The following is a 13985-nucleotide window of genomic DNA, read 5'->3' as shown; positions in this document are numbered from 1 at the left end:
CACAGGGGATTAAAGCTTCAATTTTCACAGAAACGTAGGTTTATTTTGATAGAGACATGCTGAATATAAAGGACTGAAATAAATGAGTCATTGTTAACATCAAATAATAGAACATTTTAATAAAAGTTAATATTTTTTCTTGAACGTTAACTTACCAGACACTGAATAACTGTACAAATTAATAAGCACAACGCAAATAAACCTATTTTTCTTGTTCTTCGAAAGCAAAATATTTCCTGTTGTGCACACCAAACAAGTCAGTACAGGACTAATGATGTGGCAATCAGCTGCTAAAATATTTGCTGTTAGTATTAGTGGAGAGAAATGGTGCACCTGCATGTAAGGCATGTAAGGGAAATGAATGCAATGCAATCATAGTAATTAGTCATTAGCAAATGTTGTAGTTCGTATTAATAACTAGAGGCCTGGTGCACAAATTCGTACATTGGTGGGGTCCCTCGGCCTGGCCAGCGATCGGGGCCAATAGGGGCCATCTCACCCAGTCTCTATCAGGGCAATTGGGGCCGGCCAACCTCCTGATTGGGACCAATTTGGGGGGCTGGCCGGCCAGCAGGGAGGGACTGCGGGAGGTTGGCTGTGGCAGCACACTGACCACCAGGGGCCAGCTCCTGCATTAAGCGTCTGCCCTCTGGTGGTCAGTGCATGTCATAGTAACAAATCGACCCGGAGACTGGGAGTTCGATCGCTGGCTGTGATGTGTGCTACCAGGGGGTGGTGCAGAATGAAGGAAGGCCCCAGCCAGCAGCCAGCAGCCAGCAGCTGGGGAAGGGAGGCCTCAGCCCACAGCCAGAAGGCCCCGATCGGGCCTGATCGCCGGTAGTGACCATTACAACCAGTCACTATGATGTGCACTGACCACCAGGGGCATCTGCTCCCTGGTGGTCAGTGCACGCCCACAGGTCCCCCTGTGGTGCTGCTCAGCCAGAAGCTGGGCTCATGGCTGCTGAGCACAGATGTGTGGTGGGAGCCTCTCCCAACTCCGCGGCAGCGCTACCGAGCAGCGGCGGCAGGGGCAACAGGCCGGATGAGCGCAAGTGGCTCCAGCTCTTTCCTGGCTGCCTGCCGCTTGGTGCACTGCTACATCCCTTGGGGGATGTCCAACTGCTGGGTTAGGCCTGATCCCCAGGTGGCTGATCAGGCCTAAACCGGCATTTGGACATCCCCCGAGGGGTCCTGGATTGCAAGAGGGCACAGGCCATGCTGAGGGACCCCCGCCCCCCACACGAATCTGTGCACTGGGCCTCTAGTTATGTATAACATGATATTATAAAAATTGTTACAAAATTTTTATTAAAACGTTTCTTAGCCCTGACTGGTTTGGCTCAGTGGATAGAGCGTCGGCCTGAGGACTGAAGGGTCCCAGGTTCCATTCCGGTCAAGGGCATGTACCTTGGTTGCGGGCACATCCCCAGTAGGGGGTGTGCAGGAAGCAGCTGAATTGATGTTTCTCTCTCATCGATGTTTCTAACGCCATAAAAATATTCATTGTGGGCCACGAGTTTGTCATGCTTGATGTATGGCCAAGTTTAACAGGCAGCATGGCAAAGCTGTAAATTGCAAACTAGGGATGGGTGGGTGGGGCATAGAAAGTTAATTAAAAAGAGAAGGTAGCCCTGTCTGGTTTGGCTCAGTGGATGGAGCGTCGGCCTGCAGACTGAAGGGTCCCGGGTTCGATTCCAGTCAAGGGCACGTGCCAGGGTTGCGGGCACATCCCCGGTGGGAGATGTGCAGGAGGCAGCTGATCGGTGTTTCTCTCTCATCGATGTTTCTAGCTCTCTGTCTCTCTCCCTTCCTCTCTGTGAAAAATCAATAAAATATATTTTTTTAAAAAATTCTGATTCTCAGAGAAAGACTCTGAGGGGGGCACTAACACCTCTCCCAAACTCGATAATCTCCCTCTAGGCTACATAGAGGAGGCTTCCAGCTCAGATTGCTCCAGTTGTAACAAATTTGGCTCTACCCATGCTGGCTGCACCCATGCTCTGGGTGAGTCATCCTAAACATTTGATTACTTTCAATGATATTATAATGCTCCCAAACCTAAAACTTCACAAGATCTCCCCCTCCGCCGCAACTCTGATTCTGTGTATTAAGTTGGACCTCTCACCTTTACACCCTGTGGGGAGACACTGCTATTCCCACCCATTTTACAGAGCAGAAGTCTGAGGCTTGGAGGGGCTAGGGGACTTGCTTGACATCACACAGCAGCAGAGCATGGACCGCCAGGTCTCTCTGACCCCACACAACCTAGCCACGCTGAGCAGAGCGCCTGGATCTTGCCTCCCTCTGCTGCCCCCTCCCCTCCAGGTTTCTTGGGCTGCAGCCCTTTCTCCACAAAGACTGCTTTGAGTCCCTCTGGCTCCACGCCTAACTCTGAGCCCTGGCACTGTCCCTGGTGATGACTGGGTGTTGGGGACCCCTGGGGACGTCTCCTAGGAGCCCTTCCCTTTGGCAGGAAAGTCCCCTCCTCTTTGTCTTCCAGCTGAGGTCAGCTGTGACAAGAAAGTGGGTGGAGGAGCCACAGAAAGCTGGTGCCTGAAGTGGAGGCTCAGAAGGTGGGTAGGACTGGCTTAGTGGGTGGTGCACATGCTGATGGGCCAATCAAAAGGCAGAGACTACAGGGACGGAGTCTGGCTGGGGGGCGGGCCAGCGGTCAGTTTCTCACCGTTCTCTGTCCAGTTCCTCCAGTAGCCGGATGGTGGCCCGGCTCAATTCCCCAAAGCTGTCCTTGGAAGTCCCGGAGCCATGTACTGGGCTTCCCTCGGGGGTTCGGCCAGCAGGCTCAGGGCCCAGGGCTGGGGGCTGGAACTTGAGGTTGTACAAGCTGGTGATGTCCATCTGCAGGGCTGGATGGGAATGGAGGGAGAGGGCGAGGTCAGCACCCCTCCTTGTCCCTCCTCCTCCCAGCTCACCCACTATGTAGAGGGGGCCCTGAGGCTCACCTTTCAGCTGATCCAGCACCTCAGTCTGCCCTGAGGACACCAGCACTCGGGCCTCCTGCTCCAGTTTACCCTGTATTGCCCTGAGCTGCCCCAGATCCACCCCCCTGTGAGATGCCCTGGGCCCTGCCTGCCCATTTGTGGGGTCCAGTGCCCTAGTGTTGTCCCTGTGACCCAGGTCCATGTCCTCTACCCAGCTCTACCCCCACCTTCATGCCAGATGTCTCTGTCTCCAGCTTGGACAGGTGGCTTGAGTTGTCTCGAAGCTCCTGCCTCAGGTGACTGTTCTCAGCCTTCAAGGCCTCCACTTGCCGAACCAGCTGTTCGTAGGGTGCCACGGAACTCGTCATCTTTAGCTCCTGCAGCACCTGTAGCCACAAGGTAACATGAGGCTCTGAGGAGGGACTTACGCTGGATCTAAGCCCTAGCCCCCTCCCACCCAACCCTGGAGCTGGGTCCCAGGTAGGAGAAGCTGCAGGCAGGATAAAGCTGGCCCAGGGAATCCTAGGGACAGATGGTGTGGCAGATGGAGTGACAGACAAAGGCAGGAACAACAGGAGAGAGAGACAGAGCCATCAGACAGGTCTTCAGACAACCCAAACACCCAAGTGACCAACAGACATACAGAAAGACCTGCATTCTCACAGCTGGGTCCCTGGACACATGTGCTTATAACAGCCAGCCAGCAGATGGACAGCCATGACTCTGACAGTCTAACCCAGCAGATGGACTGGCCAGCTCAGTGCCACCAGGCTTACAGCCAGAGAGAGAGAGACAGACAGACAGATGGATAGCCAAGACACTTTGCCTGCAGCAATGTAGCTGCCCAGAGGCTGGGTGGGCAGACTACCCACTGATCCAATTGACAGACAATAAAAATGTCACGAAGGTTCTAAGAAACCAATGGACAGGTGACAGTGGAGCTCCAGACCGACACAAGCCTACTGTGGTCACCCTGGGGATTGGGAACCCAAATGCTCTGCAGCCCCCACAACTCCTCCATCAGCAGCTGGATCTGGGTAGCTACCTGTGTGGCCCAGGACCCTGCAGTCAGCCCTCTGCCAGCTCCTGTGGCCCCCCAGCACCTCAGGCCTCATCCCTGGGCTCCACCACTGCCGCCTGCTTCTTTGTGTGTCTGGCTGTCGTTTCTTACTCAGGCCCAGCCTTCTCCCTCTGTCCAGCGGCCAGTATCTCCTCCCTCAGCTTGGCACTCCTGCCAGAGCCTTCCTGCCCCACCACCTTCCCTCTTTGTTCCCTCCACATTAGCGCTCCCCCTCCCTCTGCCTTTGTCTGAGGCTCACCAATAGCAGCCCATCCCCTCTGCCACCTCCTTCCTGGGAGCCCCCTCCCCCTGCCCACCTGTGTCCCCTCCCCAAATCAGACAGCCCTCCTCTGCCCACAGGGGATACCCTTCTCTCCCTCCCGGACCTGGCCACACTCTCATTCACTTGCTCATTCATTTTCCTCTCTCTCTTTCTACCCCTAGAAGGTCCCTGCTCACCCTGAAGTCACCAAGGACACAGATGGGCCTGGAGTAGGGGTGGGAGCTCTGCCCCAGGTGGGGGGATAGCTCAGGCATTACAAATTGGCTCCAAAGACCTACTGCATGCCTGGCTCTGTCATTTGGCTTCCTTAGCCTAGTCCTGGGTCTCTAGAAGGACAGACAAGGCATAGCTGGAACCTAGACATTGGGCATGCTCAGACAGGACATGCTGGAGGCACATAGGCCCCACCCGCTCTGCTGAACTCAGTTCCCCCATCTGAGGAATGGAAGGAACTCAGTCTGCCAGGCCCATCTAGTGAGCTGATGTGAGGGTTAGGAGGAGGAGGAGTCACTCAGCAAACACAAGTCACAGGTCAGACTGGGAGATAGTGTGTCAGGTGGGGGAGGACCACAGCCTTTGCCTACCACCCTAATATCGACCCTGCCCAAGGCTCAGTCAGGGGTCCCAGCTGAGAATCAGGCCTGGGGTTGTGGTAAGGTCCCTGGGGTCTGGCTGGAGCCCTGTTTCCTGACTGAGGCCATCATGCTGTACCTAGCCAGGGGAAGCACTAGGTTAAGCACAAAGCCCAGCATATCCCTCCCATTCCCTAAACCCAAACTTCCTTCTCAAGCATCCCCCCAACACACACACACACACACACACACACACACCACCCTTGCAGGGCCAGCAGGGCCAGCTTGGGATACCTTCACTCCCCCTGCCACTCCTGCACCCCCATTAGATGGAGCTTGGCAACATGGCAACAAGCCCACCCTCTGGGTTCCCCCCACATTCAGTCCTGGGTCCTCACCTCCATTCATTCTCTCTCTCTCTCCCTCCCTCTCTCTCTCTCTCTCTCTCAATATATTTTATTGATTTTTTACAGAGAGGAAGGGAGAGGGATAGAGTTAGAAACATCGATGAGATAGAAATATTGATCAGCTGCCTCCTGCACACCTCCTACTGGGGATGTGCCCGCAGCCAAGGTACATGCCCTTGACCGGAATCAAACCTGGGACCTTTCAGTTCACAGACCAATGCTCCAGCCACTGAGCCAAACCGGTTAGGGCTCCATCCACTCTCTTACCAGCCCCTCAAGCTTTGCCCAACTGGACCCTCCTTCTCCCAGCTCCCCACATCACTCCCATCAGAGAAGCCTTGCTGGCCTCCCACAGTCCACTTCTCATTCACAAGCACAAGGAAACTTTGAAAGTACTGGTCAGACGCCATTCCTCCCCTGCTTCAATAGCTGTCATGGCTCCCCAGTAATTTCATCATAAGACCCGTCTCCTCCATTTACCCTCCACTCTCATCCCCCAAGGTCTTGGCACATGCAGTTCTCCTGCCTGGAGCATCTTTCCTGACTTGCCATCCTTCACAGCACAGCTTCCTCAAGAAAGCCCTCCTGCCTGCCCTTGGCCCATCAGGAGCCTCCTGGGGCCTCCCTGAGATATGTCTATCACCAAAGGAAAAGCACTAATAGCTGGCGGTTCCCCTAATTCAGGGATGAATGGCCAAATGTCAGCGGAGGGTATAGCACAGGTGTAGCCCAAAGGGGCCCTTCTCGTTCCTTCCATCCAAACTCCCACTTACTGAGAAGGACTGACTCCCGGAGAGGTGCAGTACCTCCCCACCCCACCCCACAGGCCTGCCCGCAGACTGGGAGATCCAGGTATTGAAGCTTGTACACGGATGTGTACGTGGGACCGACTGCAGCGAGACGGGTGCCCACCTCTTTGGGACTCAGTTTCCCCTCCGGGTCTGGAGACTCAGAGGCTCCAGAGCGAGTGCGGACCTGCGCAGCAGAGAGAAGTGGGGGGAGGGGGGAGCATGGAGATATCCCCGCAGAGGCGGAGGCCGCGCCCCCTACCCTCAACCCAGAAAGCGCGCCGCTTACTTATCTCACTCAGGCTGGGCTGGGCTGGGCTGGCGGACACCCATGGGTGCCCCTCCCTCGGCGCAATTCCGAGACCCCGCTGGAGATCCTGGCGCTCCTGGGCCAGGGCGGCCGCGGGGCGCTGGCTCCGGGATTCCGGGGTCTTGGCGGCGTGAGCCAGTGGCTCTGGGGAGGGGCGGCGCCGCCACTCAGGGCGCTGGGCGAGACCACCGCGAGCGGGGGAGGATGCGGGATGCGGGATGCACGCGAGGCGGCCAATGGAGGCGCGGGAAGAAGGGCTGGTGCCATGGCAACAGCCAATGGCGACCCGGGGCGGGGACTGGCGGCGGCCGCGGGGCTTCTGGCCTCCTCCCGCGTTCAGGGGCTGCGTGTGCGGGCGTGGTGGTGGTGGCGGGGGGCGGGGGAGATGAAGCCCCCAGGGAAAAGGGGCGCCCGGAGAACCAGGACCCCGTGTCCCCCACCGCATTCCGCGGTGAAAGGACTCGGACTCTTAGAAGGTCCCACGGCAGGATCAGCATAATTTGAGAGTAAAACATCCAGGCTTGAGTGTTACATCAGCATCTTGCTGGGGGGAGCTCCAGGGGCAGGGGCAGAAGCAGGGGCCGGTCAGCCCTGCCCCTCGCATTCGGCCCAGCAGTGTGTGGATGGGTCAGGGTGAGACAGCGCTTAGGATCCAGGGTGGATGAAACCCTGCCACTGGTGGGGGAGGGGGAGCAAGGGGATGGGCAGGCATCCTGGGGAGCGCCTGGGACCCTGCGTTTCTCCTCATTTTTCCTTGTCTCCTGGCAGAAGGACAGCTCCGCCATGGGCATCTGCCTTGACTCCGTGTCTTCCCCCACATTTCTCCGTTTCTCTCCATCTATCTCATCTCTTTCTCCCTATGTCTCTGTACCTCACCCCACCCCTAATTCACCCTCACAGAAGGGAAGCCAGAGGAGGGAGGAGTCTGGCATCTCAGGAATACATGTTCCCAGCTGCTCAGATCCTTGATGAGTCTACGGAGACCACTAGAGGATTTAACACCCGAGGCCAGAACCTGCCGCTGCAGCCCAGTCATTCCTACTGCTGACACGTGCACACCCTAAAGGATGGAATGCAGATTTGGGGCCTACCTCTGTCTTTTCCTGGCTTCAGGGGCCAGGGAAAATTGCGCACTTCGAGACCCTCAGTTTCCCATCTGGCAAATGGGGAGGCAGTTGCAGCCTTTGCAATGGCTGGTGCTAGGGACCACAGGAGGAGCACAGGATCATGCAGTTTCCTGCTGGGTCTGCTGCAGGAGGCCCTATGTGTCCATCCTGGGCCAGCAATGCTGGAGGCCCCAGTGGACTCAAGTCTGACTGTCCCAGAGCCTCCAGAGCCAGACACAGTTGTCACCATACTGTGGGACTGGGAAGTTGGTGCAGAGGGTAGCGGGGCTCTTTCTGGAGGCTGGGAAGGCCGAAATGAGAGGGCAACACCAGCTCTGGGCCTCCTCAAGATGCATAAGAATTGGCCCTGGGATCAAGGAGGGAAAAGGCATTCCAAGCTGAGGGAACAGAATGTGCAATACCTGGAGTTGTGAGAAACTAGAGCTCATCCAGGGGATATGCTCTTCTGGTGGGGCCAAGGAGCACGGCAGCTGGCAGGGCTGGACTGGGGGAGATATGAGGTGTTTGAAGCAGGGCAAATTTCAGCTGGTGCAGCACAGTGGTTGAGTGTCAACTAATGCACCAAGAGGTCACCAGTTCGATTCCTGGTCAGGTACATGCCCAGGTTGTGGGCTCCATCCTAATAGGGGACATGCAGGAGGAAGCTGATGTTTCTCTCTCATCAATATTTCTATTTCTAGCTCCCTCTCCCTCTGAAAAGTCAATTAAAACATATTTTAAAACAGGGCAAACTAGGCAAAGCTGAAATGGGAAAGGGGAGGGGACAGAGCTCAGGTCTCTGGCTTCAGCTCTGCCTTGATATCCTTTTGTAACCTTGGGCATGCCACTCTTTGGCTTCAGTTTCTCATTTGCTCACTGGAAGGTGGGTTGGAGAATCCCTATCCCCACATCTCAGTGAACTAAGTCTCACCTTCCCACCCAGTCTAAGATGTCACTGGCCCCGAGACTCCTCACAGCTAGAACTTTAGAGCTGGTAGTCGCTTGGAGGGTCCAATGGCCAGTCCTGCCCTCATACATATGGAGAAACTGAAGCTCAGGGCAGGGAATACGTTGCTTGAGTTCATGCAAGAGTCCCACCAGGCCCTGAGCCTCCCTTCCTCCCCTATCTGGGCATGGTGGGAGCATGGTGGGAGACGGAGGGGATATGGGGGCCGAGACCCCAAGACAGGATACCCTGGTCCATAATGTTCTCTTGAACATTATGTCTCTGACATCACCCAAATCCTTGACCCTGTAAATCTTTGAGCCACAGCCACTCTCAGGCATCACTGGAAATTCTATAACCATGAGAACTTCAGGAATCCCTACACCCCCTCCCCAAGATCCCAGGCCCAATCTCAAGGGGCTGAGAGACCCTCATTGCACAGTGCCCAGGCCTAGCAAGGAAGGGCCCTTCCCAGACACCCACATCATCACTGCTGGGCTCTCAAGAAGAAATTTGAATCATGGGGCTGGTGTCTTCCCATCCCCAGAGACAAACCCCCCATCCCAACACATTGTAGTGTCACTCATGGAGTGTCTTTGGGCTTTCTGAGTCTGATCTCAGGCATCTCTGCCCCTTTGATCTCCGTGCTTCCCCAATGAGCCTCTTTGATGTGCCAGGGACTGGGGGGAAGAACCAGCGGCATCCCCTACTTGGAGCTGGGTAAGGGGCTAGAGGGAAGCAGGAAGGCACCAGGTCATCATTAGACCTTGGATAAGTCTCGGGTTGGGTGACCAGGCAGGGCCCTGACAAGTGAGGAGGGAATGCCTCTGGGGGGTGTGGGGGGACGAGGACGGACAGTCTAAGCCGCGCCCCCCAAATCCAACTCTGGTCGGGTGGCCTGACCAGGGTCCTGAGCCTCATTTTCACGGGTGAGGAGGGGGCTGGTGCGTGGCCCCGTCAGCACCGCGGACAGCTCCTCCCGGCCTCTAGGTAGTATACTCGGAGGGCGCTTCCGCCCCGCAATTAGGTGCCTGGCTCAGCTCCGGATGTGACCTTGGGCTCCCCGCTGCACCCCTAGACTCAGTTTCATCTTAAATAGGGATGTTATGGTTCCAAGATTCAGAACAACTCTGGAGACCGGCAAACAGCTAGGGCCCAGTGACATGGATATTATTCGGAAGAACATCAACATCCGCAAACGTCGTGGTAGGCCCTATGCTTGGTGTTCAGCAGAGGAAACTGAGGACCGGAGAGGCGCAGGGCGTGGCCAGAACCCCAACCCAAAGCCTGTTCGGGACGGAGCCTCGGCACAGCGCGCTCCTGCCGTAGCCCCCACTGCCGCAGCCGGTCTCGGAGTCCACACATTGGGTCGGGGTCTGGGGGGAGGGGGTCTTCCTCAGAGGCCGAGTGCTGGGCCCAGCGAGGCTGCGCTTGCGCAGATCAGGAGGAGGGGGTCACTGCAGTGTAGGGGAGGGTCTCCCAGCCTTGCCAACAGCCTGAGGCGGTTTCCCTGGCAACGGTCTCGTTGCCCCTGCGCGAGACCCCAGACTCATCAAGCCGAGGTGTGCAAGCCTGTGCGCCCTCTGCCGCCGTCGGGACCACTGTCCCCGCGGTCCGCACCCCTTAGCCGAGCCCAGGGCCGGACCCGTATCCCCGCATCCGGGCCCCCGCGCCCTACCTGGTCCCGGAAGAAGGCCGAGTGCAGCAAGCTCAGGAGCCCCAGGAGCCCCATGGAGCAGTGGCTGCCTCGGACCGGCCCGCGCCCCGCCCTCGGCAGGAGGAGTGGGGAAGGAGGGTGTGGAGATGGGGGTGGGGTGAGGGTGGGGGATGGCGGCTGGGACGCCCTGCGCCTGCGTGGAGGGGACGGGGAGGGTCACTCAGCAGGCCAGGGCTCCTCCTGGAAAGGGTCGAATGAAGGGGTCTTGGGGACCTGCAGGAGCGGGGAAAGGAGTCCCGCCGCCGGACTGATGACCCCGGAGGGGCGGCTCAAGGATATCCCGAGGGAGCTGGAGGGCGTGTGAGCAGAGAAGGGGGTCAGGATTGGGGAACCCTAGAAAGGTGAAGAAGCCCTGACCAGTTTGGCTCAGTGGATAGAGCGTCGGCCTGCGGACTGAAGGGTCCCAGGTTCGATTCCGGTCAAGGGCATGTACCTTGGTTGCGGGCACATCCCCAGTAGGAGGTGCGCAGGAGGCAGCTGAATCGATGTTTCTCCGGAGGGGCTCCCGTGGGAGCTGGGAAGGGGTGCGGTGTGGGGAAGTGGGAACTCAGGGAGGAGGGGTCCCGCCTGGAACGGAGGGAAGCGGAGAGGCGTTGCCCTGCGGCGGTAGTCAGCTGCCCGCTTGGACAGTGGCCTGCGGAAGCCCAGGCACCTCCTCTAGTTTGCCCAAGCGAGGGCTGTGCCTTCCGTTCAATAGTCATTCAGCAAAGGTTGGCTGTGCGCCTGCTTTTGCCAGGCTCTCAGCTGGGCGCTGGGCATGAAAGGCTGCAACACCCATAAACATTCCAAAAATCATTTAACAAACATGTATTAAGCACCTGTGCAATGAACAAAACAGTCAAAACCCCTGAGCGTGGGCCTTAGCCAGTTTGGCTCAGTGGATAGAGTGTGGGCCTGCGGACTGAAGGGTCCTGGGTTTGATTCAAATCAGGGGCGAGTACCTCGGTTGCAAGTTCCTCCCAGGCTGGGGCCCTGGTGGGAGGTCATGCAGGAGGCAACCAATGTGTTTCTCTCACATCGATGTTTCTCTCTGTCTTTCCCTCTCTCTTCCACTCTTCCTAAAAATCAATGGAAAAATACCTTCGGGTGAGGATTAAAAACAAACAAACCAACTAAAATCCTGGGCGTGGGAAACTGACATTGAGGGGAAGGGCCGACAGTCACCGAGAAGACAACGTATGCACTAGCCGTCAGCTCTGAGGAGGAGACAGCAGGGAGTGGGGGGCGTGGGGCTGCTGGGAAGGGCACTTGAATAGAGATGGGAGTGGTGACTCAAGTGGGAAGAGCATCCAGACGGAAAGAACACCCAATGCCAAGGGAAGGAGCTGGTCGTGCAGGGTCCCGTGGGCATGTAAGGACTTGGGTTTTTATCCTGAGGGACATAGGGGCCATGGAGGACGGTTGGCAGAGCAGGGACGTGTGGACGAGGTGATCTCTGGAGCTTTACCATGGCAACTGGGAGGACAGTCTGTAGGGTCCAGAACCAAACCTGACTCAGGTGTTCACAGGCAGCCCTCTAGTGGCTGCTGAAAGAACAGACCACGGGAGGTGTGAGTAGACCAAGGCAGAGGGGACTGCTCAGGTCCAGGAGGGATGGTGGGGGTCCCAGAGTGGGTGTTATTCTGAACTGTGCTAAGTCCTGGGAAGGCAAAGAACAAGCGTCAAGAAGAGAATGGGGTACAGCCGGTGTTGCTCAGTGGTTGCGCATCGACACATAAACCAAGAGGTCATTGGTTGGATTCCTGGTTAGGGCACATGCCAGGGTTACAGGCTGAATCCCCAGTAGGGCAGTGTGCAGGAGGCAGCTGATGGATATTTCTCTCTCACTGAAGTTTCCACTCTCCACCTCCTTCCCTTCCTGTCTCTCTGAAATCAATAAAAACACATAACTAAAAAGGGGGTGCTACTTTGGCAGGGATAGTGAGGACAGGCTTCTGTGAGTAGGTGCCATGCATCTGTGGAAAAGACATCTGGGCTGGGCCTGAGGCACAGCCCATGCAAAGACTGGACAGTGGAATAAGTTGGGAGAGTCTGGAGAGCTGCAGGCAGGTGGGCAGGCAGGGCTTCATGGGCCACAGTGGACTCTGGGCTTTATTCTGGGGCCTGGGGAAGTCAAGGGAAAATGACTTCTGTGTTTTTTTAAAAAATATATTTTTATTGATTTTTTACAGAGAGGAAGGGAGAGGGACAGAGAGTCAGAAACATCAATCAGCTGCCTCCTGCACACCCCCCACTGGGGACATGCCCGCAACCAAGGCACACGCCCTTGACCAGAATCGAACCCGGGACCCTCAAGTCCGCAGGCCAACGCTCTATCCACTGAGCCAAACCGGTTCAGCTGACTTCTGTATTTTTTTCAAATTGACATCTGTCTAGGTGGGAGATGGTGGAGGCCTGGCCAGGGTGGTAGCAGTGGGGGCCTTGGGAAGTGGCTGGATCCAGGACAGGTAACAACAGAAAGGGAGGAGCTTCCTAAAATGGTGGGGGGGGGCAGGTTTGAGGAAAGTGGGCTGCAGCCCAGGATAGTGAGAGCAGAGGGGCAGATCGGGGAGGGACTGGACACAAAGGTGGGAATGTGGCCAGAAGGTTTGAAAGCAGAGCCTGGGCCATAGGACAGGAGAGACTTCCTGTGATGAGACAACCAGGGTTATAAAGGCTCGTCCCAGCCCCCTAGACTCCCTAGTAATGCTCCTGGACTAGAGTGCCACCTGGCAGCGTGGGCATGCACCCCAGCCTGAGTAGGACAACCTATTCGCTTCCCTTGTAATGGTGTCAAGGGAGGCCTCAAACGGATCCAGGTCTTTGGCATGGAACAAGAAGGACTTCAAGCCCTGACCGGTTTGGCTCAGTGGATAGAGAGTCGGCCTGTGGACTCAAGAGTCCCAGGTTCGATTCTGGTCAAGGGCATGTACCTTGGTTGCGGGCACATCCCCAGTGGGGAGTGTGTAGGAGGCAGCTGATCGATGTTTCTCTCTCATCAATGTTTCTGGTTCTCTCTATCCCTCTCCCTTCCTCTCTGTAAAAAAATCAATAAAATATTTTTTTTAAAAAAAAGGACTTCAAGAGCATGACAGAAAGATTTAGCAAAAGTTTACTAAAGTGATAGTATGCACTCAAAAGTGAGAGTGGGGAGAATGAGACACATCGATGGAGTCTGGGGGAAAGGTTTTTGTTTTTTTGTTTTGTTTTGAAATATATTTTATTGATTTTTTAAAAAAATATATTTTATTGATTTTTATGGAGCCTGCAACCCAGGCATGTGCCTTGACCAAGGTTCGAACCCAGGGCTCTTCAGTCCACAGGCTGAGCTCTATCCACTGAGCCAAACCAGCTAGGGCCGAGTGAAAGGTTTTTATTAAACTGGGTCAAGGAGTATAGGGTGGTCCTCTGCTTTTGATGCTGGTGGGCTGATTATATACACTGGTTGTCCCACTCGTTCATGTTCCTCCTTTCCAGATAGCGATATTTTTTTGTCCTCTCAATTACAGGAAATTGAGAAGGGGGAAGTGGGGAACAGGTGTTCAGTGAAGGTCATATCTGTGATGTTGCAGACAAGATAGAGAAGGGGGACGGGTAGAGCTTGAGGCTTTGGCTCCTTATTTTAACTTTCTTGCCTCTAGTTTCTAGTCTGAAGCCTATCCAGTCTCAGGCGGCCCTCCACAAGAGAATTTTTTTTTGGAGGAATTTTATTTTATTAATGTTCTTATTTATTTGTTTATTTATTTATTTATTTAATTTTTTTTTTCAACTATTCTAAATTTAAGATTTGTTTTGTGACTGAGGATGTGGTTTATCCTGTTAAAGGTTCCATGTACAACTGAAATTGAATGAATATTCTACTGGTTTGGGGTGGG

At 55.6% G+C, this 13985-nt stretch overlaps 1 protein-coding gene across 1 annotated transcript in view; it reads right to left on the bottom strand.

Annotated features, from left to right (window-relative positions):
- Positions 1-10206, bottom strand: part of APC2 (adenomatosis polyposis coli 2) — a 28302-nt gene extending 18096 nt beyond the window's left edge. Inside the window, exons 1-4 of the mRNA XM_006764810.2 lie at positions 10093-10206; positions 3164-3328; positions 2964-3048; positions 2687-2867 (exon numbers count right to left, since the gene is read on the bottom strand). Of these exons, the coding sequence (XP_006764873.1) occupies positions 2687-2867; positions 2964-3048; positions 3164-3328; positions 10093-10146 (485 nt within the window). The 5' untranslated portion in view covers positions 10147-10206. The remainder of the gene's footprint in view (positions 1-2686; positions 2868-2963; positions 3049-3163; positions 3329-10092) is intronic.
- Positions 10207-13985: the final 3779 nt, after the last annotated feature.

The sequence above is a fragment of the Myotis davidii genome, unplaced genomic scaffold (assembly GCF_000327345.1).
Source record: "Myotis davidii unplaced genomic scaffold, ASM32734v1 scaffold198, whole genome shotgun sequence".
NCBI lineage: Eukaryota > Metazoa > Chordata > Mammalia > Chiroptera > Vespertilionidae > Myotis > Myotis davidii.
Note: the sequence above shows the minus strand (reverse complement) of the source record. Positions and strands in the feature narration are given on the sequence as shown.